This window comes from Apis laboriosa, unplaced genomic scaffold (genome assembly GCF_014066325.1).
Source record: "Apis laboriosa isolate Shangri-la unplaced genomic scaffold, ASM1406632v1 scaffold17_cov146, whole genome shotgun sequence".
In the NCBI taxonomy this organism is placed as follows: Eukaryota; Metazoa; Arthropoda; class Insecta; order Hymenoptera; family Apidae; genus Apis; species Apis laboriosa.
In genome coordinates this window covers 2630803-2653406 of record NW_025222181.1, presented here as the reverse complement: position 1 = coordinate 2653406, position 22604 = coordinate 2630803, and the positions used below count along the sequence as shown (strand labels likewise).

At 27.5% G+C, this 22604-nt stretch overlaps 2 protein-coding genes across 5 annotated transcripts; both read left to right on the top strand.

The window, feature by feature from the left end:
• The first annotated feature begins 1900 nt into the window (after positions 1–1900).
• Positions 1901–5222, top strand: LOC122711746 (GA-binding protein subunit beta-1-like). Of its 4 annotated transcripts, none has more exons than XM_043930765.1 (8): positions 1901–2211; positions 2606–2708; positions 2786–2944; positions 3022–3219; positions 3320–3653; positions 3738–4013; positions 4133–4365; positions 4451–5222. In XM_043930765.1, exons 2-8 carry the CDS (start codon positions 2646–2648, stop codon positions 4706–4708), a joined length of 1521 nt encoding a protein of 506 aa, XP_043786700.1. In that variant the 5' UTR covers positions 1901–2211; positions 2606–2645; the 3' UTR covers positions 4709–5222. The 4 variants fall into 4 exon arrangements, with proteins under 4 accessions (XP_043786700.1, XP_043786697.1, XP_043786698.1 ...); XM_043930762.1 differs by having other exon boundaries at positions 1902–2211; positions 4088–4365; XM_043930763.1 differs by lacking the exon at positions 1901–2211 and adding an exon at positions 2234–2403 and having other exon boundaries at positions 4088–4365.
• A 1636-nt stretch (positions 5223–6858) lies between these two features.
• On the top strand, positions 6859–22191 carry LOC122711745. Its single transcript, XM_043930761.1, has 16 exons — positions 6859–8491; positions 9270–9454; positions 9654–9850; positions 9920–16725; positions 16809–17023; positions 17096–17399; positions 17469–17647; positions 17717–17906; positions 17976–18208; positions 18278–18674; positions 18784–18892; positions 18959–19292; positions 19374–19418; positions 19527–19643; positions 19721–19823; positions 19896–22191. The coding sequence occupies exons 1-16, from the start codon at positions 8347–8349 to the stop codon at positions 21956–21958; spliced, it is 11622 nt and encodes a 3873-aa protein (XP_043786696.1). The 5' UTR covers positions 6859–8346; the 3' UTR covers positions 21959–22191.
• Positions 22192–22604: the final 413 nt, after the last annotated feature.

The following is a 22604-nucleotide window of genomic DNA, read 5'->3' as shown; positions in this document are numbered from 1 at the left end:
AGAAAAATTGAAGAAAAAGAGAATGATAAAAGAAGAAAGGAAAAGAAGAATTGATAAAAGAAAAAGGAAGAGGAATTGATAAAGGAGAGTAGGAAGAGGAATTGATAAAAAAGAAGGAAGAAATAGGAGAATAAAAGAGGAGAATAAAATATTTTTTGATAATAACTCATGAATAAAAGCATAACGAAAGTTTTTGCGAAGAAAAATGTTGCCTGAAATTATCTCAGGAATTAACTGGGATTCCTATACTTTTGAACTTTCTGTATAAAAAATAATTTATAAAAATATGCATATATAAAATATAAAGAGTCTTTGCGGTATATAGAATAATTAATTTACATACATAAAATATATTTTCAATTATATAGAATATACTTTTATATAAAAATTTGATCAAATAGTAAATACATATAAAATATATTACTTGTATTTATTTTATAATTATTACAATAAACAAAAATGACAATAAAAATTTTTAAAATATTAAAACTGTTATTTGGATATATAAATTTTGCATTGCAAATATAATAGTAAGAGAAAATAATAGTAAAAGACCAGGAATAAAATAAGAATTTATTATAATGCCATCTATTGAGTATCAAAGACATCTCTTCACGATGGATAAGATAGAGTAAAAATTGAGCATTATTATTATTTTTCTCTTTTTTTTATTATTTCCTTTATCTATACTTTTAGCATATGATCGCAGATATAATACAGGATAACAATCGAATAAACTTTCATCATTTTTTTTTAAAACTATATTTGAATTTTTAATGTAAAAAATGTAAATGTTATATTCTCGATTTTAGAATATATGTCAAGGACATATAAAATCATCATTCCATCATTAATTGTTTATAATCCTTTAAATATAATATAAATATAATCATATATAAAATATAGTATATTATATACATTTAGAAAATATTTTATAACAAAATATTTTCTTTATTTCTTATTCATAATTTTATATTGAAATTTTTTTCATTTTAACTTTATCTTCAAAACATCATTATCAAAATATGAAAATTTGTTCATCTTAACCTTATATCTTTAAAACATGAAACAAAAAAAATTAAATGTTAGATCTTTTCTGTATCTTATCTCTTATTTAAAAAATTTTAAAAAAAATTTTTAAAAAAATTTTCTATAAAATAAAGTGTCTATTTTATAATTTATTTATGGATTCATTATTACATTTATTACTTTGCTATACTTTGCTTTGTGATACTAAATCTGTTTCCAAAAAAAAATCAAAAGAATATAAAATAAAAATATAAAAAGAAAAATAAATTGTCACAAAAAATATAAAAATTACAAATTATAAAAACCAAAAAAGTACAATTTTAGATAAAGAATAAAAAATTATCATTTTCAAAACAAACTAATTTATACAATTCTTATATTTTAATTATATGTGAAAAATTCAAAATTAAATAAAATGATTGATTGCATACTTTATAAGCTATATAACTTATTATTTATTTTTGCGATATATACATATAACTTAAATTTTATATTTGTATTTAATTATTTAGCTATATAAAATTAAAAATAGGAAAAATTCATTTGTAGAATTCATACTATGATTCACATGTAAAATATACGTATAAATATTATATTATATAAATATTTGTTCATTATAATAAATCATTTTATTTTTTTTAATCTAATATTTTGATTTGATACAACTTATTTACATATATATTAATAAATATTAAAAATTCTAACAAATATAAAACTATTATTTTTTTATGTATATTAATTTAAATTAATTAAATACATTCTAAACATATGAGAAAAATTTTATAATGTAACCTAATCTTACTATAATTTAATATACCTAACCTTTAATATAATATGATTTGCACATGTTCCACAACGTGGCGCTGTAATATACTTTGTTATTTAACATATTTAACTACTATCCAGTATTATTTCAAATAAAGCAATTAAAATGCAATAAAAATAATAAAAATTTAACATAAAAAAAACTTTTAATTACAGAAATATATCTATCGACATCAAAAATTGTTCACAGTAATGATAAAATTATATTAGGAATGGCGCCAAGGTGTCGCCATTTTCATAAAACTTTACCAAGCAGTAAATCGAGAAGGCTGAGGGGAGGAACAATTCCTCAAAGTGAGTGTGTGCATCCGAAAATTGTTGGAAAAATTGCTAAAAAGCAAGAATAATGTATTGGTCGTAAGTATATCTTCCTTCAATGTTATTTTCAATTAACTTGAATCGCTTTTGGGCACAAAACACGGGGCCTATGGCATGGGACTTCCGTTTAATGAACAGGAACAGGAAGTTCCTCACAATCTGAAATGGCAAAATAAAAACATCCTGTACTGAAGAAAATTTTGAAAAATATACAGCTACATTTCTGAACAAGTAGGCAAAAACGAATAAATCGTGTTAATTCTATTGAATTAAATTTTAAATTTTAATTTTGCGACCTACTTTCGATCCCGGTACTTCAAGGTCGAACAACACTGACGAATTACTGAGTGAAAAGTGGAATGGTCACAGCTAGCCCTTTTTATTTTTAAACAAGTCCCAATGATATCAATTATTATGGATCATTTGATTTTAGTGTGCATCAAAAAGAAGGGGATTGAGTTGAATATACAAAAATGCAAGCTGAAAGTATTTGCACTAATGATATTGAGGGTCTGGACTCAGACACCCTTATTCCTGTATGTACAATTTTTTTATGATTGTATTTTATATTTCATTCTTCAGATACATTGATTTATCTATAGATATTTTATAGGTTGAAATTCTTTCCTGTGATGTATCTCATCGAGCACGTTCTCAAGATGCCTTATCAATAGTGGAATTAGGAAAGCAATTACTTTTTAGTGCAAAATTTGGAGACACTGATACTGTTCGTGATCTAATGTGCAGAGGAGCACCATTTACTACAGATTGGGTATATATTTTTATTATAATCAACAATTTTATATTTATTTATAATATCATATTAATAATAATATTATCATTTAATAGTTGGGTACAAGCGCATTACATTTTGCTGCACAAAATAATCATACAGAAACTGCAGAAGTTTTACTTAGAGCAGGAATTTCAAGAGATGCAAGAACAAAAGTGGATAGAACACCTTTACATATGGCTGCATATGAAGGTCACCATCAGATGACACAATTACTTCTTAATTATGGTGCAGATGTTGATAGTAGAGATATGGTAATTAAAATAAAATTAATATAAATAAATTTTATCTATAATATAATTATATAATTTTATCTTCTTATAATATAAATAATATAAAAAAAATTAATTACAGTTAAAAATGACACCTTTACATTGGGCAGTAGAAAGGGAACATGTAGAAGTAATGCATGTTTTATTAGAACATGGCGCAGATGCAAATGCAACTAGTAAATTTGACAAGACGCCTATTAGTCTTGCATTAGAACATGATAGACTAGATTTGGTAGACATATTGCAACAAGAAAGAGAAATTGTAGGTATTAGAGCACATCAACAAAATCAAGCAAATTCAGCAGAACTTGAAGTAGCAACCCATAATTTAATACAATTAGAAGCTGAAAGAGAAGAACAACAAAAATTTGAACTTCCACAACAAGAATCACAGCCAAGAAGAAAAGTTACACAAGGTGCATTATTTTATATTTGAATCATTAATTTTTTAATTTTTATATTAAAAACTGATTTATCATTATCTTTTATTAAATATTCAGTGCAAATGGGAAAAAAACCACGAATGATCTTTCAACAAATTCATGTTGGAACAAATGTTGATGTTGAACGGGAAAAAGAAATAGAAAGTGTAGATGAAATAACTGATGTGAATAATATTAATAATACTAAAAAGCGTAAAGATATTACAGCTATTGGAGGAGTAAACAAACAATTTAGATTATTAGAAGCACATGGAATCACAATGATACCTGTAGATAATGAATCATCTATTGTTGAAAATGCTATGGAAAGTGGAAGAACTGTCGTTTTAACCGGTACAAAATATTTTAATGAAATATATATTTTGCTGTTTATATTTATCGATATCGGTTATTTATTTATTTTACAGAGGCAGGTAAACTTGCCCTAAACTTAACAAGAAATTCTTCAATAGGAATGAAACGACTTCATGTTGCTGGGAAAAAAGGGACTCCTAGAAAAGTGATAGCAATTAGAGCAGATCAAATTTTAAGTCAAAATACACCTACTCTTACATCCAGAGGACCTAATATATTGAAAAGATCTTCTGTAGATAATAAAGCTGGAAAATTGTTCATTTCTTCTATTTCTACTACGACGCCTGTATCAACACTTACACAATCTAAAAACATAATATCTTCATCAGAGGTATGAAATCAAACATGAATTAAAAATATTAAAATTAATACATGTTTTTTATTTTTAATATATTAATATTTAATGATTTTAACAGAATAAAATTATTAATTCTCCTGCAAAAATGACAGAACCAATAATTTTACAATTAGACGATGATATAGAAGAAATTACTGAAGATGATGCAACACATAATAATGAACCAGTTATGGATATTGCTCTATTGAATAGACAATTAGCAGAAGCACGAAGACAAGCGGCTGAATATCGTAAGCGGCTTCAAAAAAAAGAAGAAGAGGCTGAAATATATAAACAACAACTTAAAAATATCACAGCGCAAAGAGTATCTAAGTGATTTTATATGAATATACATTTTAATGAATTAAGCTTCATTTTTCAAACAGCCCTGCTTTTTCTACAAAAAAGAACTTTCTTCAGCTTTTCAGCTTTGTAAAAGAGCTCAATATTTAAAAAATTGTACTTTATTTTAATATATTTTCTTTCATCATTATCTCATCTCAAAGCATTATAATGGTATTTATGCGAGCTTTTCATTACTAACTGCTTACTTATATATAGATTATTTTACGAATCTACAAAATTCATTAACTGCATATTATTAATACTCTTGATTTATATCAGAAAAATTGAGTTATTTGTTTAACAGGGCATAATCCTATATTTAATGTATGTATGCTTTCTAAAAATTGCATACAGTGTGTATCTGTGAGTGCATATGTGCGACTGAGTATGATTTATGCAATAAACAAATATTTTTTAAAAATAAATGTAGATATATATAAAATATTAATTTGCTTTCCACATAATCTTTCACATAAAAAATTGATAGTTATTATTATTTTCAAAATAATCTTTTATGTTAATTAAATTAACATAATTAAATTAAAAGTTTATCATATTAATAAAATAGAGATATTTATTATTTCAATTATTTTTATTATATAAAATACAAGTAAATATTTTTTTTATTTTTGAAATGAAATAATTTTTCTTTTTAAGCAATATCAAAAAAAGAAAATAATATAAAAATTAAATAATAAATAATATAGAAAAATGCGTGTTTTTACATTATATATGATCTATTTTGTATATAGTAAATTTTTATATATATTGTAAAATTGCATAATAATTACAAAATGATTATATTATAATGTCGTTAAAACTATGAAAAATATGAAAAATAATTAGACGATTTCTATAAAAATTAAAAATTTATATAGAATAAAATTTGAAATAATGGATATTTCTTAATATTTATATTTTCTAAAATAAAGAATTAATAACGTTTAATAAACAGAAATGTTTATCATATATGTTGCTTGAATATACAAATCAGAGTAATATAGTAGAATCGAAAGTATAATTTGATTTATTGATTAAATATATTAAATTTTTATAGTTTAAATGAAAGTGATTATTTTTTTATGAACAATTTGTTAGAAATATAAAATGTGGAAAGCAGATAACTTAAAAAAATTAATTTTTAATTATAAAATAAAGTTTATGCATTATTTTGATAACTATTGTTGTCACTTTGTATATTTTCATATAAATAAGATTTCATTCCAAGTATTTTCTTAATAATTTCTAATAAGATAAAACATTGAGTTCAGTTTAAATAAGATAAACATTGGTTCAAAATTATAATAACATTTTTTTATCCAATAATCAGCATGGTGCTATATATTTAAATAAAATTCAAAATAATTAAAATTTCTAATTTAAGAAATAGCAAATAGAATATTATAAATAAGCAACAAAAAGAATATAATGTACAGCAGACAGAACGAAAGTAGTTCACTCAGGTACAAATAATAGAGTGTATAATATATAAAAGAGAATTAATAAGTGTCAAATATTATTAAACCCAACAAATTAATAATAATATTAAAATTTTTTTTAATAATATATGTTGTAAATATAAACGTTTATACATAAATAAACACAAAATGTTTTACACAATAATGATAATAGAAATTGTTAATTCAAAACTTTCATTTCAAAATAAACATTTTATATTTCATGAGTTATTTGTATTGTTTTACCATTTAATGCTAAATATAATGTAAAAATGATTTTATAAAATGTAACAATTTTTTTTAACAATGTGAGAAATGTTGAAATTATGCTATATATAATTTTTTAAATATATTAAATTTTTATTCCTTAAATGAAAATGATTATTTTTTATGAACAATTCGTTAGAAACATTTTAAAAATATATTTAAAACAATTAAATTATTTAAAATATGAATATGTATATATGATAAATTTAAAAAATTATTAATAAAAGTTTTATTATAATTTCTTTAAAAAAGAAATATGAAATCGATAATCTTGTGAAAATGTCTCCCGCGCTATCGATTTGAAAACACTTGTGGCAGCACTGTCTATCGCTAAGTTTCATATTTTAAAAACTTTGCTTATCGATCAGTTCGATGGATTTCCGTTTCATCTCATGTGAAAGAAACGAAACTATTATTCGAAATATTATTTTATTATAAAGCATAAACAGAACTTAGGAAATTCTAATATTTATTTTTAAGATAATGTGATATCAACAAAGAATCTTGTCTCTCTACACTGCATATAGATATATATTGTTCGTGTTTCTAGCTCTTGCGATCGATCGCAGCAGTCGCACAATCTCAGCCTGCTGTGAAACGTCGGCGTGTTTACTGTGTTTAATGTGTAGTACTATAGAAGGCCATGTAAAGAGTACATAACAGTGCGAGAATTTAAATGAAATAGAATATACTTTCGTGTTTATTAAATCGCGTTCGTTTTAATAATTTATTATATTAATAAGTATCTGCAGAAAAAATAAAATTAGAAAACAATATTCGTTTTCTTTGTTTAATTCTGATCGATTAAATCGTTACTCCCGCTACTCGAAATTATAGGAAACTACGCAGAACTACGTCATTGAGCGACAGCGTTGTTCGAAAAAACCTTGAAGTGTGCGTTTGACATTCTATTGTAAACTTTTCGCGCTCTTTCAATGTAATTGAATTTCAAAGATACATCAAACAAATTTGATATATAAATTGATGATTTATATTAATGGAAATGTAATTCAATATGATATGATAGAAAAAATATGATAAAAAATGAAATATAAAATAGTTCGATTAAAAGATAGTCTCGTAAAAACGGCCTAAAGCTTACAAATCTCAAGTGCCGTATTACACGACAGGTTGAGAACCCTCCAAATGTTTCGTAGCCCAGACCCAAAGGCGATGTCCAGTGCGCCGCGCTGTAAAGAAGGAGACTGTTTTCGTTGTCATTGTGGTGGTTATTATTTCTGCATTACCGCCATATTCTGTGATTTGACAGTAACGATTCTCTCTAATAGAGCAGCGAGGTACGAATAACGTGTTCGGGAAAGGCGATATCCCACGATTACGTGCATCGTTATTATTGCGCCCGAAGGTGCGCGCGCGCGCGCGCGCGTGCACATACTACATCTCATATATTCTCGAGAGGCGCAACGATCTTCGCCTATGTATCGGTGTGTTTGTGGTAAGCATCGTGATATGTGGAAAAGTGTAAAGTGAACGAAGGAGAGGCGCATCAGAAAGTATCCATTTTCTTCAATGTCTAAACAATACGAAAACAAAGTGGAAGTTTAAAACAACAACATAGTACGTGTTTTTTTCTCTTGCTTGCTTTTCTCTGTCTATCTTTCTCACTTGTCTCTTGGACGCGTGTGTTCGTTTGTGGTTTTGATGCGGGTGTGAATAGCAGGTAGAACATCAAGGTAACAAAAATACCGAAGCGGGAAGCAGCGTCGAATGTTTTAAACATTAATTTTTTTATCATTTTTTAACTACATTAAGCTTTTTTATAAACGAATTGTAACACAGCGGTGGCAATTGAAAATAATTGTACGAGAATGCAATACGAGTTGTTAGGTCGCCTAGCGTAGTATATCGCCTAGCGGCGACGGGCCCAGAGAGAAGCGGCGGAAAAATGGCGTCCGATAACGAAGCCTCTTGCGCGAGTGACCCAAATTTCGCGGTGATTTGTTCATTTCTCGAGTGCTTCGGCAAGTCCTGTGGCATTGTTTATCCTGATATCGCACACCTTCAAGAAATGCTCGAAAACACACAAGAAGGTGAGTAAAACTGCGTGTATACGTGTATGTGTAGGAAAGAGAGAGAGAATGATTGACCCGCCCCCGCGAGGCCAAAAATTTCGCGTGTGCTATTAGTTATTTTTTGCATTTTTATATATTTCTGTTTGTAAATTTTGTTATTTAATGTTTTCATTAATTTCTAAATTATTTTGAAATAATAACTTATCTAAATAAATATAATAACAGATTTATAATTGTTTTCATCCCCTTTTTTCATTGGAATTCAACACATTTTTACAGATCTTTGTTTTTTATTTGTTTTGCTTTATATAGCAACAGTTAATAATAACAAAAGCTATCAAGTAATTAATAATGATTAACAATCATTTATATGGAATTCATTATTTCATTAAAATAATACTTGATTATTGACAGCTTATTTCAATTTACTATTCACTGTTGTTATTTTCTCATGTGCTGCCACCTCCCTTGTTGTCAACGTCGCGTCGGTTACACGTGATTACAAGTTATGAATCGCGCGTCAAATTAATGATTCAGAAATATGTTTTAATAACTTAACATTTTATGATAAAAGTAATTTAAAAATTATTATCAAACTTTTATTTATTACATATTTACAAATAAAAATTTTAAATTATTAAATAAAATTAATTAATAATTATATCATAATAATTAAATCATAATATACTTTTATTAAAAGAAAAAAGATATTTTTAAATTTATTTATTTAAATATAAATATTTAATTCTTTTTATATATGCCTTTATCGATACTTACAATCATTTCTTTTTTTTAGTACCACAACAGTTAATAGATCTTCACATCAAATTACTACGAAAAACACGTAAAACAGTATCACCAGAAAAATGGGAACGTGCATTGGTTAAATTCTGTCATACATATTCTAATCAAGATGGATGGGAACTTGAACGGTTTGGTTATAAGAAAGCCCGTATTGCTGTCAAGCTGCGACTACTTAAAGTATAAGCATAATTATATTATTACATATTATAAAATATTATAATTGTTTTTCTTTATAGATGAATATTTTAAAAAAATATTTATATATTCTATATTATTTTATATATTCATATTTTGAATATTATATACATATAATTATACAAAATCAATTATACAAAATTTATTTTATAATATATTTTATATTATATTATCATTCTAGGTTCTTTTAGAGACACAGTTTGATTTAAATCAAAAATTTAAAAATGAAGTAAATAAGTTAGCAGCTAAGGAATTACGTGTGGAACCTTTAGGAAGAGATAAATCTGGTTTAGCTTATTGGTGTCAACTTGATGAGGAATGCAACATTAGAGTTTATAGAGAAGATTTAGATGAAGAAAATTGGGAACTTGTTGCTAAGTAAGTGTTTAATATAAATATGAATTTCCTGATTTTAATTAATTTTAAATACATTATATATATTATTAGGGATCGAGAAGGTGTAGTTAATCTTATAAATACTTTATCAAATGGAGAAATTGAAGCTATTCCAATTAATGAGGATAGTAATAGTTTAGAAATTTCTGAAAAACCTATTATTGATACGGGACAAATATCTACATCACCAAGTTTGGAAGATGAAGGTGTTCGAGAAAATGGTATTCATATTGAGGGATCTGATGAAAAAGACTTAGATAAAAGTGAAGATTTTGAAGATGAACGAGAACAAGATAACATTAATGAAGGTGATAATGTTGAGGAAGATATAGAAGGTGAAGATGAAATGACAAATGATGAAAGTTCTAAACAAAATACAGAGGAAGATGATTCTCAGCAGACAATACAAAATGAAGTAATAGAATCAAATCTTATTGAGACACCATCTTCATTATCAACATGTTCTCTTAAAATTTTAAATGGTAAAATTGATACATTATCAGAAAAAGAAACAGTTTCGCTTCATGAAAAAGAATTAAACATTCAAAAAACAATTGTTACTCCTGTTATATCGAATGATAAATCTGCAGAAACATATAAATCTGAAGAGCATGCAATGGGTAATAATTCGAAAATTAATTCTGACGAATCAATGTCTTTCAAATCAATTGAAACACCTGTTATTACATCTCCCCTTAAGCTAATAAATGTTTCTGAAATAAAACAAATACATGAAGAAAAAGCTGGTAGTGGAATAACACCAGCTGTATCTACATTGAATATAGTAAAAAAATATGAAGATTCAACAGATCAAATTATAAAACCATTAGATAAATTGTCTAATAAAAATAATTTTCCTTTTACATCTGCAGATATGCCAACTGCTCATAGCAAATTATCTGTAAAACCAATAGATCAATTGGCTGCAAATCTTGTGAGAATACAATCTGAGAAACTTGAAAAACCAAGTGGAGCAAAATCATTAGAAAAAATCGCAGAAAATCTAGCGAGATCAGGAAGTATTGTGGGAAATATAATAAATGGAGATGATGATAGAATATCACAAGATTTTTATGCAAGAAGTCAAATAGAAAAAATTACTCCGCTTAGAGAACATAGAGGTATGGATTTATCTACATCTCCTAGAGGATGGGAAAGCACAAATGAACAAAACAGACCAATGGATTTTTCCGGAATCGATTTATCTAGTCGAAAATTTAATAAAACTATTGAATTATCTTCTTCTGGATATAGAACTCAAGATTTTCAACATAGAGAAATGGACCTTAGTACGAAAAAATTAAATAAACCAGAAGTTACAAATTTACCATATGATGCTCGAACTATGATGATGCGTAATCACGTAATGGTAGCAGATTTAAGTAAAAGACAAATGTCATTTCCTAGTTACGAAATGACTTCTGCTCCATATCATAATGCTACAAGAATGTCTACTAAAGAAGATCATAGATTACCAAATTATACAATACTTCCAGATCCAAGTAAAATTACAGCTTTAAGAATGAATCCAACACCGATAAAACGTTCGTTAGAAGGAGATGATATACAACAAGACATGTTAAAAAGAATAAGGGCAGATGTAATACCGATTAGAGGATCAATGGATAAAAGGCCAATAATAAGTAATAATTGGAGAGACGAAGTTGGTGAAGCTATTGAGGAACCAATGATAATGATTCAAGGTGAAGGATCTGGTAGTGATTGTGATGCAGTCAATCCTGGTCTTGGAGAAGCTGTAGAAGAACCCATAATTTTTTTTTATGGAGAAGGATCTGGTGAAGAATGTCAAACAGGTAATCCTGGAGAAGAAACGACTGACAATAAAGAAAGCAACGAATCAAAAAATGAAGCTGACTCTGCTACTTCTTCTCCATCATCAAATAAAAATTTAAATGAAGATAATCTTATAAATGAAGTATCTGTTGGATCACTATTAACAAGTAAAAATGCGATAAAATTAAACAGAAATTATCCTCAATCAAGTGTTAGTATAAGAAGCAATTGTCAAACTATAGGTTCAACACAAGAAAAATCGAAGTTCAAACCATCATTGGGCATTCAAATAATACCAAAAAATTCTAATAGTTCTGTGAAAAGATTATCAAGATGGGATGTTGGAAAACCAGAAGAAAAACCAGAATGTGACAGTAGTATCATATCAAATGAAGAAGACATATCACAAAAGAGAAATGAAACTGAGCGCGAAGATTCATCTAGTAAAAATCAAGATGTTAAGATAGACGGAAATTCTATAAATACTGAAAATTTAAATATACAAAAAAGAAATGCAGAAACAGAAAATCTGCAAGAAAATATAGACGAAAATTCTCAAAAACACAGAACTATTTCACAAGATACTATGCAATGTGATTCGTCTATATCTTTATGTCAAGCGGATACATCAGAAACAGTTAAATTTTACACAGAAATTATACCTACAACACAATCAATAAATAATAAAGATATTATTGAAAATGTTTGTGATTCTGATAGTATAGTTTCACACGAAACAAATACTTCAGAAAGAGTAAATAATGAATGTAAATCAATGGCTGCATCTCCACCAAGATTTTTTTTTGGACCTAATTGTATTTCATATACTTCTAGGGTAGAAACATTTGAATCATCCTCTGATCATACAGTTTCAACAACAATAGAATCCAAATCAGATACACTACAATATGAATGTGTTTCTTCTTCCAAGCCAACAGAAGAAATAATTACTTATAAATCAGATGATTTTATTATAACTCAAATGAATAATTCATTAAAAATAAATTCGTCTACAAGTAATAATTTAGTTTGTGAAAATGATAATAAGAATAAAATAGAAAAAATTGAAGGACCAACTAATACATGGAAACAAACAGTTTCTTCAAAATATTCTACACAAGAACAACATTGTTCAATACAGAAAACAGAAATAGATTTATCTAAATCTGAATCAAAAGAAGAACATTTTAAATCTGTTATAGATTCTATTTCTAGTAGTGAAAATACAAAAAATGAATATACAAAATCTGAAGAAATAGAAATATCAGATGTAACTTCACAACCTCATAGTACGAATGATATAAAAAAAGAAAATAAAGATTTAAAATCTGACAATGCAATTGTAACACAATCTATAATGCAATTTAATTCAGATACTGAATCTGTACATTTTGAGATATCAAAAGCAAAAAATAATATATTAGAAGAACAATTGGAAAGTCAAAATAAAATATCAGATTTACAAAACTTTGCTAAAAATATAGAAACATTAAATTTTTCTTCTAAAGATGAAACTGATTATAAATCTAATGCATTGTTAACTAAGAAAACTGAATTAGAAACAGATTCCATAGCTGTTAATAATAATTCATGTTCATCATCTTTTGCTCAAAATTCAGAATCAGATTGTACAAATAAGAAAGAATTATCTATCTGTCAAAATGTAGATAATTCAGCAGGAAAAAAGATTGAACACATTTCTGAGAAAGAATTTAATTTATCTGTTGAAAGTTATAAACAAAATGACAAAAATGATAATATTCAAAAATTTTATAATCAAGAAAAGCAATTAGTAAATCCTAATAACGAAAACGTAGAAAATTTAATTGATTCTGATTTACATTTAGCACATAATTATAGTAAAATTAATAAAAAAATAGAAATTTCACAACAAAATGAAATTTTGGTTGATTCATTTACAAAAAATTCTGTGCCTGATATTAATATTGAATTAGATTTTACAGACAGTTCTATTGTTACTAGTTCAGAATCAATTAAACAATGTAATAAAGATGCACTAGTTCCTACAATAAGTAGCTCAGATGATACTTGCATTCAAAATACTTTCATTCATGAAAGTGTTAAAGTGCATTCAAATTCTGAGAAATCGTCCTTTAAAAATGAATGTCCTATTTACAATGTATTACCAGAGACAGTACCTGACACAAATAATTTTAAACCATCCAACAATTCTGATGCAGTTGAAATCAATTTATCTAATATAGTTCAAACTGCAACATTAGAAGAACGAAGTTCCTGTATTGATCAAGATTTAAATAAAGATATAATCATTGATAATAAATTATCAAAATCTGATAAACTTTCTAAATTTAATGAGGAAAAAACATGTTTTAATCGCGAAAGTTCATCGCGTGATGAAGGTACATGTGGTCTTTCATTGGAATTATGTTCATCTTCTGATGAAATAAATAAATTTGATGTTGTTACTGATAATGAAAAGTTAAAAAGTATCAATTATATGGATATTCAACAAAAATCTGATATATTATTATCTGATACACCTACAATTTTAGAAGTTGAAAAAAAGATTGAACAAATTGAAAAAAATAATATGATTCAATGTGAATATAATATAGAACATATAGGAGAGAATAAAATAAAAAATAAAGAGGAAGAGTCTACATGTAATATTATAGAAAATGAAAATAGAGTCCAACAAGAATATATTACTAAAAATTTAAAGACAGAAGAACCAAAACTAAATCAACTAATTGCAGATCTACAGGAATCAAACGAAATTAAGCATTCTTTAGTGGCAAATTATGAGAGCAGTGATTCTAATGATTGTATTGATTACACTCCTGAAACTTCTCAAATAGAATCAATTGAAAATAAGAATAATTTGTTTACAAATTTAGGAGTTGAAACAATGGTTATTAATGAACAAAAAACAAAACAAAGAACTGAAAAATTAATTATAAAAGATGATATATCATCTAAAGAATTACAAAATGTAATCATTGATAACAAAGAAAGAGAATCAATATCAGAAAACAATACCGAGACAATGATAAACGAAAGTGAATATAAACAGGAGAAAATAATTAGCAAAGAAATAATTGAAGAAGATTATAATTATGTTGTTAATCAATATAATTTGAATGAAAATTCAATTATAAATGAGAAAACAAATATTAACAATTCTGAAAAAGATCATACTATAGAATTAACAAAAACAGAAATATTACCAATTCTTCATGAAACTGATTCATTAAATAAAGAAAATATAAATTCAACATTAATTAAAACAAATAATTTAATAGACGAAATAAATAAAATAGAAACTAATGATTCAATTAAAATTTCAAATGAAATCATGAATTCAATTTCTGAAGAAAAGAATGATTGTCAAACAATAAATTCTATAAATGTAATTAAAACACATAAACAAACAGAAAAAGATAATGAACATAATGATATTAAAAAAGACATAGCATGTGAAAATTTAAAAGAACAATCTATAGAATCTATAGAAGAAAAATTAATAAATTTTGACAGTGATATTAAATTGATTAGAAATAAAGAAGTAGAACATGTTAGAAAAGAATTTACAATCATGGAACCATGTAAATTAACAGAATTATCAGAATTTGGTAATAAGGAAAATAAATTTGATGATACATATTTACATGAAGAAGATTTGAATAAAGATTTATCTGAGAATACAACTCTTCATTCTATACGAAATATTTTGCCACTTAATAAATTTGACAATACATCCTCAGGTATAAATAAATCTGAAGTGTATAAAAATAACATTTCAACTGTATCAGAAAATTTTAAGTCTATGGATAATCTACAATTTGTAAATTTTGTATCTGATAAATCAGAAAATTTAAATGTATCAGATAATCATGAAAAGCATAATGAATTGCATGTTATGAATAAAACAATAGAATCCCTTCCTGAAAATACTATTTCTAGAATAAATGATAAAGGAACATTTTTTAATATACATGAAGTAACACCAGAATCAACTACTATTACAGACAATTTTAAAAAAGAATGTAGTAAAAGATTAAATGAAGTTTTCGATACTCAAGATGTTCCTCCATTAAAATTTAAACCTCCATATGTAGAATCTAATGAGCAGATATTAGAAGATTTAACTAATTCTAAAATACAATTGGATCAAAATTTAAGTAATCTTAAACAAGTAGAAATTGATGAAACTAAAATAAATGAAGATATAGTATCTGATAATACCATAGAACATTTAACAAAACATGAATACAACATAATAACTAATACAACAGATAACATATTACATGAAATTGAGCAAAAAAATAGTGATAAAAATAATGAGAAAAAACAAAGCTCAGAAATACAAAGTATCGAAGTAAAAACAGTCGCTTTAACATCTGACGATTCTATGGAAGTAGATAACCAAAATTTGTTTAGTACAATTCCCGAAGAAATGGATCCTTTAGCATGTACTGATGATGATACATTTAAAAAATTAGATGATAACGAACAAAATGATATTTCTACACCAAAAATAGGTTTACGAGTTAAATCCGTATCTGAACTTGTTTACGATGGATGGAAACTAGATTCCACCGAAACACCAATAATATCTCGTAAACGCCGTAATAGTTCCCATGAATCAAATTCTGAAGATATAATTACGAAACAAAATAATGAAGAAATTGTAGGAGGTAAAAGAATAAAATTGCGTACAAAACGTATGCCTGATAAACAATTACGAAAATCTGTAGAGGAAAGTCGTATTGTAACGATAAGTTCGGAAGATGAGGCTATGAAATGTAGTCCTGAAAAATCAGAGGATCAAGAAATTAAGGATATGAGTGATGACCAAAGTACTATCCATTCAATTACAATTGGAAGGAAAACAAGAGGACGTCCTAGAGGAAGACGAAGACGTGGCTATAGAGGAAGTGGACGTTCAAATCGGCCAAAACATTCTGAATTTCAAAGCATTCAATCTTCTGAAATATCACCTGAAGTTCATCTTGATGGAACACCAAGTAATAATGATTCTTTAAATATGACACCAATTTCACAGAAAAAACGAAAAAAAAGTAAGTTTTTATTTATTTTTTTTTTTTTTTATATATATATTTTCTTATATTTATAAGATAATATATAAAAATACTACTTATAGGAAAAATGGTTTTGGGTCTAGAAGTAGGAAGAGATATTGTTCCTGAAACACAGACAGGATTAATTCAAGATGAAACACCTGTAAGGCAGTCTAGAAGAATAGCACAATTAAAAATTAAAGAAGAAGCAGATAGACGAAGAATTGAAGAAGAGACTTCAAATGAAAGAAAAGAAAAGAAAGATTGTATGGAAAAGAAAAAACGGAAAAAACAAAAAGTATACTTTTATTTTATATGATTTTTTTATTAATATTAATATATGATAGGATAACCATTGTATTTTTTTCAGCCTGAAAGTGAAGAAGAAATTGTAATAAGGGAAACGGAAAAAGAAAAAAAGTCCAAAAAGAAACGTAGAAAGAGAAAAAAGAAAAAAATGTTGGCTAAATTTAATGAAGCAAATCCATGGCAAAGTTCTTCTGGTTCTAGTAGTGATGAAGAAAATGAAAATGATGAAGAAGAGGATGAAGAAGAAGAAATAGAAAGTGAAGGATCATTACTTTTTAAAAGTGACCATGAATTTTCACCAGAAAGTGATCTTGAAAAAGATCAAGAATCTGAGCCATTAAGAAGAGCAAGAACTGCACAAAAAGGTATTATATGATTATTTACAATTGTTAACTTCAATAAAATATAAATATATCAACATGATTTAATTATAGCTCAGAGTGATATTGAAGAAGCAGACGATGAATATGCTTGTCAAAAATGTGGTAAAGCAGATCATCCAGAATGGATACTTTTATGTGATTCTTGTGATAAAGGCTGGCATTGTTCTTGCCTTAGGCCTGCACTTATGTTAATACCAGAAGGTGATTGGTTTTGCCCTCCATGTCAACATGTAAGTTTTTAATTTTAATACATTTATTTTATTATAATATTTTAACTATTGTTTAATATTTAATTTCAGAACTTGCTAGTAACTAAGTTAAGAGAAAGCTTAAAAATGTATGATCAATTGACAAAGAGACACGAAAATGAAGTTTTAAGAAAGAAGAGATTAGCATTTGTTGGTATAAGTTTAGATAATGTTCTTCATAAAAATGAATCACAACGTCATCAAAAAGGATCAAAAGCATCCAGTCAAGAATCTGATAACGGTAACTTTTTAATTTTTCTTTTTTACTTATTTATTTTATTTTAAATGAATTTTTTATATTTTTTTCTAGAATCTACATCTGCCTCATCTTCTACAAGTACAGAAACATCCAGCAGTGAAGAAAGCGAACCTGTATATCAATTACGCGAAAGACGTTGTGCTAACAAATATAAATTTAATGATTATGACGCTATGATCAATGCTGCAATTCAAGACGAGGTAGAAGCGATTCAAGGAGCTGGTAATCAAGGAAGAGGAAAAGATATTGCGACCATAGTGAATGCTGAAAAAGAAGAAGCTCAGGTTTCTTACATATTTTTAATTGATTTGTTATTTATAATTTATGTTTTTTTAATATTAATTTGCTTTTAGCTTCATTTTAAGAATGAAGTATTAAACATTGAAGAAACTCCAGAGAATAAAGATGATATTGACAGAAAATCAGAAAAAGAAAGTGATGAAGAATATAAAATTGAATGTGAAGATGGCATAGATGAAGAAGAAGAACATAAAGGAGTAGTAAAAAAATTCTTATCACGTAAAAAACATCGCAAATTAAATAGCCTTGATATAAGTAGTGAAGATGATCCTGAAAGTGATGAAGATTTTAAAGGCACAAGCTCTGAAGAGGAAGAAGATTTTGATGATCACATAACATCTTCTGATGAAAGCACTTTCGCTGATGTAAAACGACGTAATAAGAAGGGAGATTCACGATCGGTACGAAGAAGCACTAGAGCTAGAACTACACGCTATGATGAAGATTTTAGTAAGTATGATAAATAACTTTTTGACTATTATTATAACATTTTATGTAAGTTTTATTCACAAAAAAAATTTACTTTTTATTAAAGTTTCATATTCTATATTTTTTATAGTAAATGATGACAGTGAAGAAAGTGATAGACCAAAACGAAAAAAATCTCGATCAACGTGGGATTCAGATAATGAAGATAGTGATAATTCGTGGCGACAAAGGAAAAAAAAGTAGGACATTTTATTTATTATATAATTAATTTATGATTAGATAATTATTTTTAAATTTTATTTCAGAAGTAAAACCATATCAACATCTAGATATAAAACATTATCGAAAACAAAAAGTAAAAAGAAAAAAAAGAGAAAACGTATAATTGAATCTGATAATCAAAGTGAAAATGAATCAAATGAGGAACCAAAAATTGAAATAACAAGTGAAATACAATCACAATTAGAAAACAATGAATCTATAATGCCTCATATATTAGATGCTAAACTTGATGATGCAAATGAAAATAATGAAGACAAACCTATAAATGAGGTAAAATTACAAGAAATAAATTCGGAAATGCCTGATATACCTGCCACTCTATCATTAGAAGAAATAACACAACAAAAGAAAAAGAAAGTAAGTTATATAATATAGTTATGAAATATTTAAAATATTCTCTTCTTTTTTAATATTTGTTTTTTTTTTAATTTATTATAGGAAAACATATTAAAAACAAAGAAGACACCAACAATTCGAAGAAAAGTACGTTTTATTACCTAATTTTATGGTGTTTATTTTAACAGATAGCATTCTTATTTAAATATTCTATTTACCTTTTATATATTAATTATTAATCATCAATCATTTTAGATTATATACGGTGGTCTTCCAGATGAAAATAAACCAGAAGAAGAAGAAATATTAAGTAGGCGAACTCGTGGTAAAAAAATTAATTATCAAGAAGAAATAGCATCAGATAGTGAGGAGGTAATATATTATATATATATAATATAGCATAACATAAAGATATGAAAATGAAAAAAATATTTTTTGTTATACTATAGGAGTTAAAAAAAGCATTAAGAAAAACGGGTGAAAGCGAAGATGAATTTGTTGTGAATGAAGGTGAAGATTTAAATGAAGATGCTGAAAAAGATTCAGATTCAGGTAAATAAAAAAAAATGTACTAATTTTAAATATAAATGTACATGTAAATTAATATATAATATCACCTTATAGGTGATATTTATAATCCAAAAAAAGATGGTCATAAATTTAAAAATAAGTCGCCAAAAAATAGAAAACCTAGAAAAAGCAAAAGTCCCGGTGGTAAACGAAAGATGTTAAACGATGGAACTCCGAAACAAAGAAAAAAACCTGGTCCAAAACCTGGAAGTAAAAATAAATCTCGTAAACAAAACTTTTTGTTTAATTCTGTAATTCAAAGAAGAGATGATCAAGAAAAGGATATTATAGCAAATGTGATGGATAATCCTATAGGAGAAATAGATACGAAAATTGATGAGAATCTTTCAGAAAACGTAGGTTTAACTAGCGCAGCTATGTCAGTGGCAGGTTCTTTTACTGGAGATGTTCCAGAAGGTTCCTTGACAGGACTTGGAGCTAGTGAACTTACTGAATTAGATGACGAACAATTAGAACAAATGATGATGGAAGATGAAGAGTATGGTAGGCGCCAGTTGGAGCTTGCAGCTATTGAAATAGCAAAAAAGAAGAAAAAAGAAGAACGAGAAGCAAAAAAATTGGAAAAGGCACGATTAAAAGCATTAGAAATATTGGCAGCTGAAAGACAACGAGATCCTAATGCACCAGAAGGAACTGACGGAGAAATACCAAAGAAGAAAAAGAGAGGTCGTCGTAGTAAAGCCGAAATTCTTGCAGAACAAATGCGTAGGGACGGGGCTCCAAATTTGAATACTAGTTTGACTGCTGCTATGCCACAAAATTTGATAACTACTATACCATCTAATATTAATCCTAATATATCAGCTGTTATGACGCCTGATGCAGAAAGAACAGGTGAAGGACACATTCCTATGATGACAGGACCAGATGGACAACTTTTTAATCCTGATGGATCACCTATAAAACCTAAAAGAAGAGGGCGTGGAAAAGGTAAAAAGACTCTTGCATTGGAAGCAGCTAGAGCTGCGGAAGCAGCAGCAAAAGCTGCGGCTGAAGCTGGTTTAATAGGAATGGGAACTGATTCAAATTCGGAGATAAAACCCAATGAAATTCCGAATGTACTTCCTACACCAGGTAGTAGCACTTCTGGTTCGGCTCCGTCCACACCACCTGCTGGCGTTGTTACAACACAAGGACCACCTTCTTCACAAACACCAACTTCACAGTCTGTTTATCCATCATTACCACCTAATCAACAGTCTTCCGTTATTACCAGGATGCTTCAATCTCAACCCGTATCGAGTAGTCCACAATCGTTTTCCGCTGCAGCTGCAGCAATGGGACACAAATATTTTGGAGGACCAAACGCTGGAAGTCAAATGATGGGTGGACCTAGGACAGGTTACGAAATGCAACCACGTGGAAGAATTCCTTCTCCATACAGACAAGCGGGGCAATCTTCTATACCACCTCATTTTGCAGCTGTAAGATCAGGAACTCCACCAATGAGAATGAGAGTACCTGGTCCACAAATATATCATACGCCACATCACCCAATGGATCCTTCTCCATCAGGTGGTGGACCAATATCGATTAGCAATCGAGATCGTAGTTCTCCACTTGGTCCTGGACCTGCAATGATTCCACCAGCTGCTGGAAGTCCTCTAACAAAAGGTGGTCCTACACCTCCTCCACCTCCTCCTTATGTTAGAGGAGCACCTCCTATGTCCAGGTTTACAGACAATCCAATGGGTCCCAGACATCAAATGCCACCTTTTACGAATGCTTCACCAGTTAATCATAATATGCAACAACCATCACCACCTCCTAATCGACCACCTGGTAATTTTTCTCCATATCATCCTCCACCTCCACCAAATTATCATTATGGTGCCTATCCACCTCCACCACCATTATCTACAGCAGATGATGCAGCCGCATATCAAGGATCTCCATATCCCGCGGATCATTTTTCATCTCCTGCAGATAATCAACCACCTATTCAAGCTCCACCTCCCCCTCAACCTCCATCTCAACAGCAAGCACATTCAAATGCTGATGCTGGCAATAAACAATATGATGAAGAAGGTTCTGGAGAATTTAGTGGTTTAGTATCATACTTCAGTAGCCAGAGAGAAGATGATCTTGATTCGTAGCATGAGTGAGATCTTGGCCAACCCTGAATCTTTACATAAAATGCATTAAATAATAGTATTTTAACAATCAAGTAAAATCACAACTTTTGCTCGAGAGGACAAGTACAAGAGAAACATAAAAAAAGTTAATAACATGTAATGTAACGTAAATAAAAAAAAGTAGATATAAATTTATATCTATATGTATAAATATATATGTATAAATATATATATAATATATATATATGTATATATATACATATATATATATACATATACATATGTATGCATATATATACATATATACATATATATAATACACATATATATATACGTCGGGGCATTGGAATGTTTAAAATAATGATTGAAGAAAGAGTATTTCCATAACATACGATGTACGTTTTAGCGTTATTTTATACGCATATTGTACTGTTTTAAAATATAAGAAAAGCGTAGAGTTAGAATTGTCTTCCTCTTAGACCTCTTAAGCAAACAGTTGTTTAAAATCTTTGTACTTTTAAAATAGAAAAAAAGAAAAACCGCGCCAAAACCAAATCTGAGGTTGGCCAAGTGAAAATAAAAAAAAAAATATAATGACTAACAATGAAGCCTATTTCTTAAAAGTTGTAAGCTTTTTGTAATTAGTTCGAGTTTGATTTATATAAAG

Bases quoted from the DNA above. Each gene is read 5' to 3' on its own strand.
- LOC122711746 (XM_043930762.1), top strand. From the start codon at position 2,646: ATGCAAGCTGAAAGTATTTGCACTAATGATATTGAGGGTCTGGACTCA. The intron at 3,654-3,737 runs GTGCATTATTTT...TTAAATATTCAG, and splicing joins AAGAAGAAAAGTTACACAAG to TGCAAATGGGAAAAAAACCA. The intron at 4,366-4,450 runs GTATGAAATCAA...TGATTTTAACAG, and splicing joins ACATAATATCTTCATCAGAG to AATAAAATTATTAATTCTCC.
- LOC122711745 (XM_043930761.1), top strand. From the start codon at position 8,347: ATGGCGTCCGATAACGAAGCCTCTTGCGCGAGTGACCCAAATTTCGCG. The intron at 8,492-9,269 runs GTGAGTAAAACT...TCTTTTTTTTAG, and splicing joins GCTCGAAAACACACAAGAAG to TACCACAACAGTTAATAGAT. The intron at 18,209-18,277 runs GTTTCTTACATA...ATTTGCTTTTAG, and splicing joins CTGAAAAAGAAGAAGCTCAG to CTTCATTTTAAGAATGAAGT.